This window comes from Phyllostomus discolor, chromosome 7 (genome assembly GCF_004126475.2).
Source record: "Phyllostomus discolor isolate MPI-MPIP mPhyDis1 chromosome 7, mPhyDis1.pri.v3, whole genome shotgun sequence".
NCBI lineage: Eukaryota > Metazoa > Chordata > Mammalia > Chiroptera > Phyllostomidae > Phyllostomus > Phyllostomus discolor.
In genome coordinates this window covers 113,130,629-113,149,895 of record NC_040909.2, presented here as the reverse complement: position 1 = coordinate 113,149,895, position 19,267 = coordinate 113,130,629, and the positions used below count along the sequence as shown (strand labels likewise).

Sequence of the window (19,267 nt, the reverse complement as noted above, 5' to 3'; positions counted from 1 at the left end):
GGCTGCCACCAGGGCACAGGTGGTGAGAACCAATAGCCCTCTGACACTGGAAGCCCCTGGATGCCCTGCTGGGCTCAATCCATCTCCTCTGGACCTGAAAGTCTCCTTTCAGAGCCTGAGACCAGCAAGGTCCACGCAGGCTTCACATCCATGCTGCCCTAAGATTGCCCTCAAAAACAGTGAGCCTTTCCTCCACTATCATACACTTCTGTCTCATTTTCTCTCTCCCAGGTACTCAGAGCTTCCTTCCTCCACCCCACTCTCTGTATTGGATGAACTGATAAACACTCCCACTGGCATGCAGGAGAGGCTCCACCCTTTCCAGCAGTGCTAACAGTTTCTTGGACTTTGCCAGCCCTGTTTTGGTTTCTCTGTCTTGGCCCCTGTACCTATGCATGAGCTCCTTCCTTCACTTGTAGCACCTTCATCCTCATCTGTGACCCCAGATGTTTTTATTATCCTTGCATAGAGGTCTCAGAAACTCTCCTCTGGGGAGCACCCCTCCAAGCTGCCACTCACCCTGTTAACATCTTAGCCATTCACCATCTTACCTCCAGACTGGAGCAGTTTGAAGACAGGGCTCTGCCCTATTGCCCCTGACTCCCCAGTCCCTACATAGGGTTTGGCGTGTTTACTGACTGGATGTGGAATTTCTGTAAATGGGTGGTCCCTCACACGAGCCCAGCACTAACTCCATACCCTGTGATGGAGGGGCTTTTGCACTCACAGACAAGCGAAGGACCAACAGGGTCTAAGGAACTATCCATCCAAGAGGAATAGTTGGCACAGGAATGCTTCTTGGGCTGCAGAATGTAAACTTATTTATGACCTGGAATAATTGTTGTTATTCAACAAGCTCGCAAGAAAGAACTTGTGAGACCTGGAGAACTCTGCTCGTGTGCTTTCAAAAGCAGCAGCCCACTGGGGCCAGCATTTGTTTGTTTTACTTATATCTATAAGAGCTAATTGCTAACGTTTTTTCCCCTCTCTGCCAGTTAAAAATAGTAATGTGTGGCCTAATGGACAAGAATCACACATCTGAACTGGCTTTCAGAAATGTCAGAGCAAGCATCAGCTGGGGCCCACCGCCCAGGCTGCAAAACGTCCTCAATGTCTGGAGAGGATGGTACAGAGGGGAGAAGCAGCAAGTCAGAGCGAGGCCAATTAATGAATGTCTCCAGTCACTCCACTTCTAACCAGTGCTGGTGGGGGAGGGGGCGCGGGTGGTGGCAACAACTATCTAGGGCTCCGGAGGGCGGAATCCAGCCCTCCACCTTGTTTTATCCAGCCCAGCACCTTGTTTCTACCCGGCGACAGCGCCGAGCTCTCGCTTAACTGTTAAGGAGTAGTTACACTTATACAGTCCTAAAATTATATTCGGCCCTTTGAAGGCAACTGCGAGGCTGAGGTGGCCCCCGGTGAAAATGAGTTTGACACCCCTGCTCTAGGGGCTAGGGTGCAGATATGAAGGTCTATCCAGAAAGTATCCAGCCATGTACTATGAGAAACAGATATTTCTTGAAGAAGATACAAGATATAAGAAACATTGTACACAGGACAATGACACCTCAGTCCCCTTCAAAGTAGGTACCTTGGGACCTCACACAGTTCTCCCAACATCTCTTCTACTGCTCAAAATACTGCAAAATTATTTATTGGAATCACAATCAGCTGCCCCATTGTATTCTCCTGAATCTCATTGTCTGTCTAAAATCTCTTCCATTTCAGAAGTGATCTTAGCTTCATGCCAAGATCCTGTGTCAAAATCTTGGACATATTAGTTTTTGGAATCCCCAGATCAGCTTCTAGTTCTCGATCTTTGTTGGCTGCAGCCCATACATGGTCAACATTCTCAGGTGTTCTGGGAATGTTCAAGCTTAACACAAAATCTGATGCAGATTCGTTGCTCAGCCATTTCAATGTGACAACCACACAGACACATGCTCACTCAACGGCATTTACCACCCCCACTGACCAGTACAGGGAACTTGTCATTGTTCACTCATGCACATTCCAGTCTACTCTCTTTGGCTGCCAGGTCACATCAATGTCATGTAAACTGTTCTCGTTATATTAGCAATGGCTGGACTTTTCCGGACAGACCTCATATGTATATAAATAATGTGTTGCATAGTAACAGCACTCTGCAGTGAAATCAAGGGAAGTCAGTAGTGATGAGGGTGTGACTTTTAGGTAAGGGGATAGGGAAGGTCTCTTTGATGAGCTGACAATAAGAAAAAGCCTGTAAGAAATAAGGGAACCAGCCCTGAAATAAAGGAACCATAACTAGGTTGTGGGTTTGATCCCTGGTCAGGATATGTATGAGAAGCAACAATCAATGCTTCTCTTGCACACGAATGCTGCTCTCTCTCTCTCATATCCTCTGGTGAGGATTAAAAAAACAAAGAAATGAGGGAACTAGATGTACAAGGTGCAAATATCCGCCCAAGGAGGGGCATGCCTGGTGTGCTGCGGGAACAGCCTCACCAGGAACCCCGCTCAGGGCACAAGGAACCTTGGAGTCAAGGCTCCATGTGCAGACTCCTCCTCTGGGCCCTGGGCCCTCAGGCTCCCACTCTGCTTTGCAGGGGGCCCACCAACAGGATCCCACTGGGAATGCTGTGGCTCCTCCCCCTGTCAGGCAGCTAGCCCTGTGGGATAATCAGAGGGTTGGGAGCAGCCTCAAAGAACAATCAACCATCTAATCCAAGTGATATGTTATATAAAAAAAGACATAGACTGTTTGTTAGGCATTGTTTTTACAGGGCACAAGAAACAACAGAACAATCCTTGAGCATGCGTGCTGGGGATGGCCAAATAAGGAAAGACACAAATGGCAGAAAGCTCCATCAGGCTTTGCTTGGAGTGGAGGCAGGGAGGCAGGCTGCCGGCGGGAGGGCAGTTATCCCAGCAGCCGTGAAAATGAAAGCATGTGCACACTCATACACATAAAACTATGTGGTGCACAATTTGAGGACTTTGAGGCTCCCCTAGTCCCACCTACTGACTCCAAGGACCACTGGTTACTACCCGCATGGCTCAGTTCAACATGCTGACCGCAGGGGCTGGTGGGGAGATTTGGGAACTACAGCTTTGGAGTCCTGCCTTGAACCTCCAGCGCCATGGAGGTTACGAAAAAGGAATACATTAAATAATTCTGGATTCTTCCTTCCCCTTTTTGGCTACTAGAAGGGTAATTTCCACCCAAGCTAGCAAATGGAGAGCTCGTGCAATCTTCAGCCTCTCCCCCCCCCCCCTCAGCAGGTCGAACCACGGTGCAGCCTCACAAAATTCCCAACACCTCGGTCCCAGTCCCCGCCGACGATGGCACCCAGCACACGGGTGTATTTGCCATCACAGCCTCATCCCCCCTTTATATCGGAAACAGTGTTAACAACCCACCGGTGGAGGGACACATGGTTTGATTTTTTTAATCTATTAGATAATGAATTGTATGAGATTTTTGCATATTTCCTTATCCTGTCTGAGTAGATGTTAGGTTGAGGATAAGGGTAGAAACTGTGGTCAGAAAATCAATTTTCTGTTTGAAACTAAGGGGCTGATTTAATGGCTTCGTCTCCCATTCAGAGCAAGGATCCCAAGTAGCCATGAAGCTACTTAGTAACAAGTCACAGATCTATGTGTGTGTGCACACCCACACACGTGCATGTATGAGCACGTGCATGTGTGCAGGGTTACGTGAGAGCAACGTCTGGAGGCAGACGGGGGTGATAAAGAAGAGAGATAAGACTTGAAGTCCTATGAGAGCTGAGAAACCATTCTGGCCTAAGAAAAGTAAACCTTGTAATAATATCAAAGTTGAACCAACAAGTATGCCAGTAAAAAGCTTCTATTATTGGCCTTATTTGGACCAAGTCCACATTTCTATTTAATTGTTCCTCTCATTTTCTTGGGTAATAATTATAAGGCTAACTTTTCAAATAAAATAAAATGATTCCTCTGCTCTATGCAGATTGGCTACACAGCAGGTTAGGGCAAGTAGCTCTAAACCCTGGTTCTAGTCAGTCAGTCTGTCTTGGAGGTTCAGTGTGTGACCTTGCTCATGGAGACAAGTCACTTGGGGTGGTGGGTCAGTGAGCCTCTCTATGCTCAGTTTCCTTGCTTACTAGATAAAGAAGTTGGACTAGTTAATAGAAGATATACATCTGTGGGGGGTGTGCTTGTGCATATGAGTGTGCTGTGAGGTAGAGTGGCGTAAGCATTTTGCAGGATAAACCAGTAATTAGCTCCAATATATTCTATAGCGAGTCTCTAACTCTAACCTGGTCGCTAACCTCTCTGCTATTGGTCAAGGGCATCTAGCAAGGGTAAGACAGAAGACTGAAAAATCCATTACTGCCGGGTGTAAGAAATCAAAGCAAGCATCCTTCTAATGGCTCAGTAATACTTTCTGCTACTTGACATGATGGAAACCTTCATTTCGTCTGCACTCACTGGGACGCATCCTCCAGGTCTATGAAATGGGGTGATAAAGCCCATGAGAGAGAAATGACTTATTGCTTATGGAGACAATATTAAAGTGTTAAAAATTACTTAGAAACACATACATTACTGTCTGTGTTTTTAAGTAATTTCTACGAAACTTTAAGATCCAATCCCTGACTTCCCCTGCTTTTTTCTGTGTCTCAGAGGTTCATTCCTGCAAACGCAATGTGTCAGGGTCATGTGCTCCACGGCTTGTGGGTACATTTGGCCAATGGGAAGCACCTGTGAGAGATGAGGAGGCAGGGAGAAGCCAGGGCACTCCGTCTCCTCCCTGCTCTTGGCATTGAGGGGAGTCTCTAGCAGCAATTCCTCTGTGGTTCTACCCCCTTTTGGAAAGCCAGTCCCTCTGTGGTCACAACTCCTAATGCGGCAGCCTCCGCAATGGTTACAGCTCTTTCTGGGTGACTCCCCCAACACCCACCACCTCCTTTTGAGCCTCCAGCCCTGCAGGTAATAACAGCATGTTCCTGCAGCAGCTCATTTCTGTATTGCCTCATGGAGCCTTCAGCTCTTCCAGCCTTTGCAATGGATTCCCTCACTGGGCCCTGCTTTCCTGAGAGGACCCTGAGTCTCATCGAAAGGACTACAGGTTGTAGAGAACAAACATCATGTTCAGGAGTATACAGGCTCCAGAAAATGTACTGGGCAGATTCCTCACTTCTTTAGTGCCAGGGGAAGTCTCTCAAAGGTTTCATTTGCCGGCCCATTTAGTACTAGCTGCACTAGACGTGTGTTTGAGTGATGGAAAACTGGTTGGAGAGTTAGAGAACTATAATACAGTACCCAGTCATGTGACCTTTGCAAGCACCTTAGAGCCAAATGAGCCTGGTCACTGACGTTGCGGAGGGATCAGAGTTCACGTGGCCTGCCTGACTGTCCATTAGGATCAAACACTGAAGGGCATGAAAATACGTTTTAGAAACTGACATAGTCCTTGCATCTCAGTATATTCCTATTATCGGTGTGGCATCGTTGACTTTCGTAGGACAAAAAGTACTTCCCACTCAACCCAATTTTGAATTCTTAGCTGGTTGGCACCAGATGCACTAACAAAGGAAAAGTGCGTAGGCCAGTGCCTGGCACATCACCAGAGCAGTGTGGGTCCCAGCGATGCTTTCTGTGCTGGGCCATCCTTTGCATCACGAAAACGTGTCGGTTACCAAAGACCATGCAGGGAGGTTCTGGGTCAACCTACCGATGTCGAGGACGCGCTGCTTCGCCGTGTGCTGCCGAGAGTGCCAGTACTTCCAGTATTTCAGCTGCTCGTCTCGGTTTTTGTCTTCACTGAAGACCACCATCACCACGCTCTGTGGAGGGGAGAATACTGGGATTTACTTTCTGTTCACAGCCTCGGTTGCTTCGCATGGTCTCTAACCCTGGAAGTTCAACCAGTAGTATGTTCCTGTGATGTTGCTTTTCTGGCTTTACAAAGCCCAGACAAGCTCAGCTGTATGGTTTGTTTTGCTTTAAAATGAGCCTACTTAAATGATAATTGGAAAGGAGAACAGCATATAGAAAACAAAAATCCTACATCATGTTTACCAAGTCAGAAACAACCGAATTAACCAATTACCAGTAAATTTAATATTTTGTGAGGTGAGCAGGAATAGCAAAAAAATTTTTTCTTGTACTGAAAATAAACACGTTTGAAATTTTGTGACCTAAATTTATTTATTTAATAATAATAAATAATAAATTTATTATTAATAAATTTATTTATTTAATATTTATAATTAATTAATTAATTTAATAATAAATAAATTTATTTCAGTGTAATGTGACGTACTTTAAAAATGAGCTTGAGAAACTTAAGAATACAAAAACCCCTTTCAGTTCTAAATTATAAACAGCCTCTTTAAGCTAAATACACATTAATTCACCGTCATTTAGGAGATGAAGGCACCAAAAACAAACAAACAAACCCGAAGAACCCTTTAATTACAGCACCAGGGATGTGGCTGTCCCTTCTCACTCCATATCCTGCTGCCTGGAGGAAGGAGCAGCTGTCCTTCCCTGTCTTTCTCCCCGAGACAAAGCCAGAAAACCCAAGTGACCCAGAAATCCCTATGCGATGATTTTACTGAAAAGTAGGCACAGGCAGGCCGGCCAGCCAGTGCCCGGATCCTCTTCCTTCTCTTCTACCTCATTTGTTGTCTCAGGTGGGAATCTGGGATGGGGGTAAAATCGGGCTGCCCTGTGATCCCGGCCCACACCACAGCATTCCCCTCGTGGTGTGCTGAAGAGCTTGGGAGGAGGGAGCTATGGATAACATAAGGCGGGTGGGCACCATGCCCATAGCAGCATAAATCACTTTGCAGCAGGGCAGGGAAGTCCTTCAACCTCTTCCAGAGCTCTGTTATCATTTTCCTTTTCGGTAGAGAGGGATTACCAGTTCCCTCCCTTCTCGGCAATGGTGAGAATGCCAGAAGCTGGCAGGCTTCCAGGGCACTTTCGTTTCCCACAAATCGGACTAACACTCATGAATGTGAACATTCCTCCAAGTCACTCCTCGTAGGGATGGTATCATGCCTCGGCCCTTGGCCCCTGGATAAGCACTGGGCTGCAGAAGGCTTTTAGACAAAGCTGCAATGGGTCTGGGGACACAGATGAATTGCACCCTCCTTTACAGAAGAAAACAGCAGCAAATATGTAGAAATATGTTCTCGCTTACGGCTACTTACTTAAAAAATTAGGATCAATTGACTGAAAATGCAACAGCAGCCAGGTAGCACACAGGTCATGAATGAAGCCAGGAAAATTCCTTGGATACAGCCAGAAAGCATGTCCCAACCACGTCCCTTCCCCAGGGTTTATTGGTTACTGATTAAAATGATAAACTACAAGTCAGTAAGTTCTCTTGCCCCAACTCATTGACATTTGTTTTAGAATGGTTTATTTTGGAATGTTTTTCTACGCCCTTCCCACATGACTGTGGGGTGGCAGTTGCATTCAGCTGAGCCCTCTGTGGATCACTGAAGAAATGCAGTGCGTACCCTGACTTTGCTGATGGGGTGTCGGAAGCACTTGTTGTCTCCGGTCTCACTGAGCGTTATGGCATAAAACTGTCCCTTGTTGAGGTAGGTCATGGGGCCCTCCCCTTGCTTCTGACGGAGCGATTTGGTGGCTTCCAGGGTGTACTGAAACGTGCCACTGCGAACAGAAAACAAACAGGGGTCAGATTCACTCACTTGGACACAACTGGCTTTCTGATCAATTGCACATCGATATTTTTTGTATGAATATTAACCAATATTTACTCTATTTCAGAGACAAAAACACAGCATATGGCAAAAGAGATGAGACCAGACCAAAGGTTACTGCTAGCATAATGTATACGACATTCCTAGCAGTGGTCCAGAAACCAGGTGGTTCAGAAGGGGACAAAGTCCACGACGTGCCTAGCCGATCGTGCAAGGTCGTGCCAGCAGAACCTCTGTTAGGTTTAGCTGGCAACGGGCAATGCTTGAAGCTTAAGGATTTATGGAATTTGCCATTCTTATCCTAGCAACAAACCAAACGTGTGAACGCTTTTATTCAACTCCTGTATATACACCTCATCTGTTTTTTGTCTGACCAAGATATTAAAAATACGTTCCACTTTTAAAAACCTCAAAGACTAGCCCTGGCTGGCATAGCTCAGTGGGTTGAGCATGGGCTGGGAACCAAAGTGTCCCAGGTTCGATTCCCAGCCGGGGTACATTCCTGGGTTGCAGGCCAGAACCCCCAGCAACCACACATTGATGTTTCTCTCTCTCTCTCTCTCCCTCCCTTCCCTCTCTAAAAATAAATAAACAAAATCTTTTAAAAAAAAACCCTCAAAGACTGAAAACCCAAAGCTCAAACATTCATGACTAAAAACCTAGTTCCAGAACAGGGAGTATTTTTTTGATTTGTCACGTTTTGTTTGTTAAGCCTGCAGAACACATGACACGGTTGCAGCTCTACACCAGGGGTGCGCAAAACCAACAGTCCATGTGCCAGATCCAGCTCGCTGCCTGTTTCTGTAAATAAAGTTTTATTGGAAAATAGTTACATTCATTCACTTATTGAATGACTATGGCCGCTTCTCCGTGGTTGCTTTCACACTGCACAGCAGACTTGAGCAGCTGTGACTGCATAGCTTGCCAAATCTAAAACATTTACTATATAGTGCATTACAGAAAAAGTGTGCAAGTTCTTGCTCTGAATAATTTCCCTACTATTTTAAAACTATGATTTAACTTAAAAAACAAAACACTCATTTTCCCAACTTTAAAGAAAATATCAATTATTTAAAATGAATAACAAACGGGAATCATAATCTTTCTTAGCATGCGCATTCGGAAGTACGTATTTCTGCTACTCTTCAGGACGGCACATAGTGACAAGCCAGTAATAACAACTCTGTGTATTTTCTGAATTGTCAGAATCTCTTCACTGAGTCTCCCTATTTTTAAGTTCTTAAAATGGCCTACTTACAAGATTATGGGGGACTCTTGCTTTCTATGGTTAATATTTTTGCAATATTTAATTTTTTAACTCTTATAATGAGAAAAATTTGAAGGATGGAATAATATTCCTCCTACATGATAAAGATCTTAGGCTTAAGCTGATAAACAAAACAAATTCCAGAATATGTATCATAGAACAAGGTGGGATGTAAATCATTCAAGACAGAATCAATTCCATTATCATTTTGCCTGGAAAAAGCAATTTTAATATAGCCATTGAATCATAAAATTTGAGACCTGGACAGGATATTAAGAACCGCCTAGACTAGTAGCTTGCAACTTGTCTAGGACACAGACTGCTTGAAAAACAAAAAAAAAAAAGCGCAGGAACAACTATAAAGGACACATGGACAAAACCGGGGTGGGGGGGTGGGATCAGAGGAGAGAGGTGGGTGGGATGCAGGGGAGGGATGGGGGTAAATGCAGACAACTGTACTTGAACAACAGTAAAATAATTTTTTTAAAAAAGTAAAAAGCTGTGAACCCTCTTCCCAGAAAAAAAAGATAGAAATATAAATGCTTTTACTTATAATTTCAGGGGTTTGTGTCTCCCAAGCTTATCTATAATGGAGGCCAAGAACCACCCTCCTCATTCCACAGCTGAGCAGCAGCTGAGAAACTTGCTCACTCCACGGCAGCAGCAACGACAGCCACAGAAAAAGAAACCAGGTCAGGGGGCTAGTAGGTCAGTGTTTCCGTGCTCCTCATAGACCTGACAGCTAATTATGGAGTGAACTGGGTTGATTTATAGCATGCAAATTATGTATGCATTTCCACATCTTAAAAGGTGATTTGGAACTCTAGCTTTCCCCCCTGCCCCCTTCTCCATTCGCCAAATTCTGACTAGGATGAGCTGGGGCGGGGGGCGGGGGTGACAGGGAGCCTGAGGTTGGAGCAAGATCCCCAAGGACCAGGAGAACTTCAAGTGGAAACAGAAACTGGAGGAGGGAAATACATGTAAAAGCAAAGGGGTGAGGAAGACAAGGGTTAAAGAAGGACCAGGACATACAGGGCCCTAACCACCTTCATAAGGAATTTGTGTTTAACTCAGAAATGGTGAAATCACCGGTCAGTTCCATGAATGTGAGGGATAAATACATTGCCTGCCATTCTCTTCTGTCTTCAGGCGTGATCACAACCAAGCTCTTTGAACACCTGTCCCCTCAACCTAGGATGTTCTTAACTCTCCTCCTTTTCTGAGAAAGCTCCTGCTGCTAATCCTTCAAGATCTAATTCTAAATCCAACTTCCTGTGAAACTTTGCCTCCCATCCCCAGCCACACCTACACACTCACCCATACCCTGTAGGTCCTCTCAGCGTTGTTTACCTATCTCTGCAGCAGGACTCACCACTTACCGAAAGTATTGCCATTTGTCCATCACCAAATTTGTCTCCTCCAAAAGTTGATGGGCCCTTTGTTAGGCTAGGTTACATCTTATCCCTAAACCCTACGCATTGCTGGCGCATGGGAGGCGCTGGAGTGTGGAGTGGCTGGCAGATATGTGCAATGTGGAACGGATGGGGAAAGAAAGTGTTGACAGGGAGATTAGTTATATTGCAATAGTTCCGGAGAATGTGAATAAGAGCACACTAGAAAGGACAGGACAGATAGAATAGAATGCTCAGTACTTGGCAATGAGGTGAGAGTGCAGGAGGAAGGCAGGCAGATCCTTACACCTCTAGAGCGGTGGCTGGGAGGATGGGTACATCTTTAGCCACAACAGGAAATAAAAGCAGAAGGCCAGATGTGAAAGAAGCGGAGAAGGAAGGAAAAGAGAGGGAATTAAAGACGAGGAGCTCCATTATGCACACGTGGGTCTAGAGACACATAAGTTCAGAGGAACACCTAAGAAGCGGTGTCTAGTCAACAGAAGAACAAAGACATGGTAGGGGCCTCAGAAAATTGGTTAAGACTGGAAGTAGTAACATAGAAGTCATTTGTATAGAGGAGAGAATTGAACACAAAGGAAATCAGATTGTTCAATGAAAGTATACAGAGAAAAGGGGTTTAAAAGTATAACTGGGGGGCACATTTAAAGGCACACCATTCATCAGTTTTGGGGGGCATCTCCTGGTGCTGCCTACCTTGATGTCTGGTCATACATGTACTCCTCAGCCCCAACTGAAGCACTCCGAAATTTCTGCAAAATTTCAAAGGTATAGAAATTAAAACAGAGAAGTGAGTCATTAGTACAAATGTAAAAAATGGTAAATGTGTCCACACTGTCTTTTCTTCACTTAAGAAAGGAAGTTATGTATTTGGGGGCATTACGTCTTCAACTGCAGTGAAGACAGTTGTCATTTGCGCACAGAACTCGCACGTCACCTGCACACTGAGAATGACACTCAACACAGCACATCTGCACTTGGTGGGTTATTCACATGTCTGCAGGTGTTCTTAAAGTGTTTGCAGGTGCTGGAAACTGTTTCCTCAGACAGTACAGCACCTCTTCCATCTCCCATGATCTCTAATGCTTATTGCAAAAGTCACAGATTCTGAGTTACTGGGCCAGTAATTACAGAGAGGCCACATATTATAGTACGAGCATTATCATAGAGCGGTTTGGAGTAGTTTCGAGGGCGAGATTGTCGAGGGTCAAGTTCTAGCTCTTTTGTCTGCTATCTGTATAAACTGAGGCAAGTGCCATATTTTCTCCATCCGTAAAATGCTTCCTTATAGTGATTAGAAGGATTAAATGTGCAAATAAAAGTACTAAGAACAGTGCCTGGTACACAGTAAGCATTGTAAATGTGTATTAAATTCTGTTAACAGTAATAATTTGGCCATATTCAGTGCCTTTCTCTAAGATACTCATTATCGCACTATTGTAAGAGTAAGTTTGGGGGGAAACTCTAAGTCTTAGTACTATGTAAAGAAGCTCGGGTCCAGAGATGTTCAGTTGTTGTATGTTTAGTGCAAGTATGATGCCATCTGCTGCACTTTAAAACATTTTCAAAAGCAGAAGCACAAAAGCCCTGACTCTTGATCCTAAAATGAACATAATAGAATATTGATGAAAAAGTACTTTGCTGACCTCGCCCTTCCTGGTCCTTCCACTGTAACCTTTTCTCAAGTGTCTCTTTCTAAGAAATAACCTTCCTGCTTCTCCTTTCTCTGCCATAAACTTACATATTTTGACCAGTAGTCCAAAGGTTTCCTTCTTAGGAAAGGATTACTCACAGCTATTTTACAAACTTTCTCCACAATCCCTAACCACCACCTCTAGAATTTAGTGTAGCCTTACATCACAGTTTGTATGTGTATATACTTATGGTCTCTATTTTCACCCAGTCTTATGAATTCCTTGGATCCAAGAAGACGGTTTGCCCTTCAAACTTCACCCAAATGCATTCCAGGAATATTTCACAAATGCTTCTTAAATGGTTTAATAATTATAACAGAATCAAAGATTCAGGTTTATTTTTTTATAATCAATCAATCAATCAGTCAATCAGCAAAGCATTCAACAGGAAGTTTCTGGGGCTTCATCTTCTCAGTGCCAGGAGAAATAGAGGAAAACTATAAGACACCATCCTGTCCTCAAAGAGATAAAAATTGGTGGAGAAGGGTAACTTCACATGAAAAACAACAACAACAGAAAGAAAAATACAGCAAATGACTAAATATGTGGAATCTTTCATTAATTCCTGCAGGTGTCCTGACTGAAAAAGCACAGAATGGGCATGGCCAGGAAAAGGGGAGCTCAGCAGAATTTTAGGAAGGTTTCATGGAGACTGTCAACCTTTCTCTGACCCTTAGAAGCCAACTAGAACCCAGATTAATGAAGAAATTGAAAAAAGTAATCCAGGTGAGCTAGGACCACCATGATTCAGGCCAAAATGATGGGTACAAATGTGCTACATACTGGGTTGGCCAAAAAGTTGGTTACATTTTTTCCAAACCATGGCTCTAGTAGTGCTTAGTTGTCTTTAACTTCATTTGAAACAATTTTGTTAGAATGTATTTGACAACTGTCATATGAGTGTGCATTATAAAAAAAATCAAAATTTGTGAATTTTTGTGCAGCCATTTTAATATTGAAGATGGAAGAAGATATGTAACATTTTTGGTGTATTATGCTTTATTATTTCAAGAAAGGTAAAAACTCTACTGAAATGCAAAAGAAGATTGTATTGTGTATGGAGAAGGTCCTGTGCTTGAGCAAACAGGTCAAAAGTGGTTTGTGAAGTTTACTGGCACTATTGATATTTTGGCCCAATAATTTTTTGCTGTGGGGCTGTCTTATGGAAGATGTTTAGCAGCAGCCTGGCCCCTACCCAATAGAAGCCAATAGTGAAAGATAGCCAGCATACTCAAAATATTCAAACCAATAAAGATATTGGTGAAAATGAAAAGTATGCCTTTTATTTTACAGAAAAATATAATGGACTCTTTGGGCAACCCAATACATGGGGTCAAGGGCACAGACCTGCTCTGACTATGAAGGAAGGACCTGAAAACCAAGGTCTTCACTGCCCAGTACAGTAGCCACTAGCCAAATGTGCTAAAGTTGGTTAGAATTAAATAAAGTTAAACTTTCAGTTCCTCAGTAACCAGCCACATTTCAAACACTAAAGGACACCTGCATCCAGGGGCTACCCTATTGGATAGCACAAAAGAAAGCTTCCATTGTTGCATAAAGTTCTATTGGACAAGTCTGATTTGTTAAAAGGTATCTACACATAGTCTAGTTAAAGATGAGGAAAATTTGGAATAGGAGGGTCGCATGCTGAAAAGTGCATATAAGGAAGTATTTCAGAGACAGAGGAGATGCATTTCCAAAGTCTTCTTTGAAGGAATATGCGGTAACCTGACATGGTGAACCAGTACTCCTAAACAGAGCCTTGAGTAAATGTATTGTCCATGCCATAGAACTCTGCAGCCTCCTGAAACATACTGGACTCACAAATTCAATGATGCTAATGCACCATGTGATGTGAGAAGGTGTGATAGACTGCAACTGTTCGCACTCAGAGAGATTGTCAGTACACTAACTGAAATAAGGAGTCTCATTCCAATAACTATGAGTGTACATGAACAAGAACTCCGAAAATAATAGTTGATATGTTTTAGATGTAGAATTACTATTTTCAAGTTGAAAATTTTTCCTTAATTCTGTTACATTATTGGTATAATTCAAAAAACTAAATGTGGAGTCCACTTGGAAAACAGCATGACCCTTCATGAGCCCTGATCACATGATGGGTCACATGGCCCTAAATGATTTAGTACAAAGAATCAGAACCAAAAGGCTTAGGCCATTCTGGCTATAGTTACCAGTTTTCACAACTGTTTGGAAACCTTCTGATATAATTTGAAGGGCACCTAAAGGCAGGCAGACAGCCAACATCACCACACCTAACTATGATTTGATGATGTGAGGTAGTACATCTATATATTTCTTAATCACTTGGACCAAACTACTCCCTTCCTGATACCACTACACACACACACACACATACACGATTCAGTCTCTAATAGTAAATGAAATCTGCTAATTCAGCGAGGGTCATAGACATTTTAATAGTATTCCTAAAAGAGCACTAGATTATAGACAAATTCTTCTTAGTGAAATTTACTTGGTGACGTCACGGAGCTCACCTAATCTTATAACCTGTTGGCAATGCCACAGCTAAAGATCACAACAGGGCATTCCACTTAATTCATATCAGATTGAAATACAATATGCAATGTAAACACTGATTTCCAAGACTAGGAGAGCAGCAGAAATATTTCAAATATTCCAGATTCGGTGGGAATAATCTTCATATTTAGTTTCTGGTAAGTTACTTTCTCATGCACCTCAAAACAGAACCCCAAATACAATAGCTTCCTTTCACAAGCCTCTTTATCTACAACACAAACACAACTGATAACACAACCCCCAAATAGCATGATGGTTCCGTTGACATTGGACCACATCTACGGACTCTTCTGTGACTAATGGAATATTTCCACACCGTGTAAGAAAAACGGCAGTGGCGACCCGTTAGTGAAAAGTCGTGTACCTCCTATTCCCGTGTGGAGTGATTTGCTTTTCCTAAGGAAGCACCCCTGACTGCTTGAGGGCCAGTCAAATGTTCAATAATACTACCAAACACCCTACAAGTTTCCTTGCTCAGTTAAAAAAAAAAATCTGCTAATTACTTTAAGCAATACAGCATGGGAAGCTAAGGACACTAACTTTAAGACAATATTTTCATTATGAGGATACTGATAATTTGGTCATAAAGTTACTGGAACTCAAGAATACAGTGGCCTCTCAAGGGCAGAGACCTTATCAAGCCTTGCTCTGCTCATTGCCTGAGTTCCTAGAATGCACAGCAGGCACTCAGCACTGGCTGGTGCAGGACTGGAAGGGCTAGTAGGGCAACTTGAACACCCTAACTTTCTACCAACACTGCAGAGAGCTAGCCTTTTTTGTTCCTCTTCTCCTGGTCTGAACGATAAAAAATAATTACGTGGATAAAGGACACTCAGATCTAGAAAAAATAAAAGATGTATTCGTGAATCACACTGTCTTAAGCAATGGGACTACTGAGATTAGGTGGCTCCACAAGGTCTCTGAGCACACAGAGGCAATAGTCAAGGACACTGGTCCTGCAGGTGACGGCCTGCGAGGACCGCTCTCTCCCCCTCAGTTTGACCAGGGGCAGACTTCTGCTCTCCGTGCCTTAGTTCCTCATTTGGCAAACAGAGATGACAATAGTAGTACCTACCTCACGGGGGTTTTGTGGGGATTAAATGAGCATATATCACTTAGAATGATGCCCAGCACACAGTAAGTGCTTATTAAATGTTTAGTGCTTTTACATATTGTTGTTTAGGGATGTAGTCTCAACCTCAAGAAGCTGCATTTTGTCCCAATGGTAACTACATGAGCAGCAGGCTACACATGCTGCCAGCACACTCGCTCCTCTTTAGGAAATCAGAAACCCCACGTTTTCCCCTTCTGCCATGGTCTTTCACTGGCCCAGGTGGACTGAAAAAATGGGCAGCCAATGGCATCATCCCAAATGCACAGGCACTGTACCTAAATGTCAAAGAAGCTGACTGAACTAATTTAAAAATACATTCCATATTCTGGGTCAAAAACTAAAGAGATGATCCACAATTATATCAGTAATTGAGGTTATATATTATACACTGTGATACATACTTACCATGAAATACTACTTAGCAATTAAAAAAGCAAACTCTTAGCACAAGCAACAACATGAATGGCTCTCAAAGACACTGTGCTAAGTGAACTAAGACCACAAAGAGGATTATGTATTCTATTATACCAGGAGTATGAAATTTCAGAAAAGTTAAACTACAGTGACAGAGGGCAGGTTCATGCTTGTCAAGAGGAAGGGAAAAGAGGGCTTCGAGTGCGAGGGGAATCAAGGAGACTTTTAGGAGGAAGGGACTTTCTGCGAGTCTGACGTTGGTTACACAGTCGTACACAGTGCCAGTGCTTCACAGTGTGCGCTTAAACCACGTGATTTCAGAGCAAACAAGCCAGCAGAGATCATTGTTTCTATAAAGTCTATGGGCACATGAGCAGGCTATGTAGTCTCTATAAGGTACAAAGTACATATATACACACTTACTTACTGAATATATAAATTTTCTTGAATATTCAATCAGACAAGGTTGTAGAGCTATATTGTTTTTAAAAACAACGGGCAGGCAACAGCTTTAGCTACTGTTTGGATGGTTACAAACCAGAAGAGGTCAGTAAAACTTTAAGAAGTAGGAAGTTTCCACACAAAAATCTCTTTATGCCTCATAAATATTTAACTTTACAACTACAACTAAAACAAAGAATTCTATCATGTAACAGTCAAAAAAACACACAACTATTCCTCTGCACACCTAGACCAATGGTTTATTAAAGCCTGCTTGTAACGAAAGATACAAACACATTTAAAAAAAATAACTGTAAATTCACAGTTTAATTCATTTATCCCACTTAAAAAGTAAATAGAGAACAGTGAGCTGGGGGCCCTGGATTTAGGTTCTTGCTACCAGTGAAGGAGGAGGGACTCACCTCGCTGGTCCCGTCCTTGAAGCTCTCGCTGTAAGTGCTGTCCGGGGTGCTGCGCTGGTCATCCTTGAGGTAGGTGCTGTGGCTGGCCATGGAGGGCACGCCGTACTGAGTTTGCTCAAAGATAACCACCCGCTGCTCCTCACCATCTCCCCGGGGATAGTGCACGGGTGGGGTCATGAACACCGGAGTGAAGTCTTCTGCTTTCACCACCGTGATTCCTGACACGGGGACGATGGTGGGGCCCTCGGAGATGGCCGTGCTGTACTGTTCCCGCTTTGAATTCTCCAGGTGGTCTTGATTTAGGGAAAGGTTCACTGGAACAGTCTTTAGGACCTGTACTCGGTTTTCTCCTGTGCTCACATTGCTCTGGGCTTCACCGGTGCCAAGACAGTTTCTGTGTGTTTAAACCCACCCCGCAATAGGATAGAATTAGAAAAATCACCACCATGCAACTCTTCATAACATAACTGATGCAGGCAATAATCAGTGGATGCAAATGTATAATAATGAGAGGAAAGGGTGATGGTGAACTTCACAATGGGATGCAATGGACCTTTGCATCACTGGAGTAGGACAACTACACATGAGCCTCATGGTATCATGCAATCAGCCCCACCCAGAAAGTATTGCTATAAAAAAAAATATTGACCTTAAATCTAAATAGGCTTTATGCCTAACTTCCAGCTCTCAGGAAATACGGGAGCTGGAAGAAAGACCCAGACAACATCACACAGAAGCAACTGGACAAACCAGAGTGCAGCACATCTTACTGACCTGGTTTTCTCAATAAGCCAGAGGCATGAAAAAGGAAGAAGGGTGGGAGGCTTATTCTAGATTAAAAGAGATTTTAAAAACATAACCATCAAATACGATCTTGTCTGGATCCTGATCTGAATAAACCAAAGAGGCACTGACAAAGCGATGGGATTTTGGAGGTAATCGAATATGGGCCGGTGTTAGGTGACATTAGGGAAGTATGTGGATTTAGTAGGTGTCATAAAGATCTTAAGATAATGTAATAAAATGTTCTAGGTGTTTTTGGAGATACAAAACAGAAGTAGTTAAAGGTAAAATGACATGATGTCAGGGACTCATTTAAATATTGTTACAATTTAAAAAAGAAAAGGGAGCCCTGGCTGGCATAGCTCAAGAGATTGAGTGCAGGCTGCAAACCAAAGCATCGCAGGTTCGATTCCCAGTCAGGGCACATGCCTGGGTTGCAGGCCACGGCTTCCAGCAACCGCACATTGATGTTTCTTTCTCTCTCTCTCTCTTTCTCCCTTCCCTCTCTAAAAATAAATAAATAAAATCTTTAAAATAAAGAAAATAAAAAAGAAAAGGAAAGAGAAAATGGAAATTAGGCAGGTATTAACAAAATGTTATCACTGAATCTGGAAGATGGGATGGATATTTGGGGGGTCATTATACTATCCTCTTTACTTCTGGATATGTTTGAAAAGTTTCAAAAGAAAACATTTTAAAATAGCTTTTATTTTTTAAAAAAGGCAGAAGGAGAAATAACATGGTAATTTGAGGGGAAGTGAGAAGGGTATTTTTCACTTTTCTGTGGACTAAGCTAAAATTTAGGAATTGTAGGAAAAAGTAGAAGTGAAAATTTATCATTAAAATATTTTCACTAAATAAAGAAATAGTGTGAGTTCACTGATAGCTTTAGCATTGAATTACTCTCGGGGCTTACGGAAGTGGTGTAACTGGACTTATGTGAAACAAGATCTCTCAGATCTCAGACCTCCTGGCTGGTACAAAGAAAAAGGTGAGGATTTAGAAAATTAATTCTTGCTGGACTAGGATGAAATATTTTCATTTATACTAAATTCTAGGAGAGAACAGAAGCAAAGAGAGCCTTGTTTATGAGACATTATTGTTGATCGCAAAATGATTTTACTGGTGAAGTCCCTATGGTCAGTAAAATCTGGGGCCACCTCTCACTTACTTATGGTTTATTCTGATGGCTATAGAGAAAAAATACATATCTGGAATGGAGCCCTATCTCCACTGTCTGCTTTTTTTTTTTTTTTTTTTTGCACTAGTATGTTCTTTCCAGGTCTTATTGGCATCTCTCATGAAGAGAAATATTCTTTTAAAGATATCATTTATTTATTATTAGGGAGAGGGGATGGGTAGGAGAAAGAGAGGGAGAGAAACATTGATGCATGAGAGAAACATCAATGAACTGCTTCTTGCACGCTCCCGACCGGGGACCTGGCCACCACT

The 19,267-nt window shown here is 43.0% G+C and overlaps 1 protein-coding gene across 4 annotated transcripts in view; it reads right to left on the bottom strand.

Annotated features, from left to right (window-relative positions):
- Positions 1 to 19,267, bottom strand: part of GRHL2 (grainyhead like transcription factor 2) — a 138,063-nt gene that overhangs the window by 64,035 nt on the left and 54,761 nt on the right. For all 4 annotated transcript variants that reach the window (XM_036031317.1, XM_028533921.2, XM_036031316.1 and 1 more), the window contains exons 4-7: positions 17,033 to 17,426; positions 11,082 to 11,137; positions 7,500 to 7,656; positions 5,702 to 5,813 (exon numbers count right to left, since the gene is read on the bottom strand). In XM_036031317.1, coding sequence (XP_035887210.1) covers positions 5,702 to 5,813; positions 7,500 to 7,656; positions 11,082 to 11,137; positions 17,033 to 17,426 — 719 coding nt within the window. The remainder of the gene's footprint in view (positions 1 to 5,701; positions 5,814 to 7,499; positions 7,657 to 11,081; positions 11,138 to 17,032; positions 17,427 to 19,267) is intronic.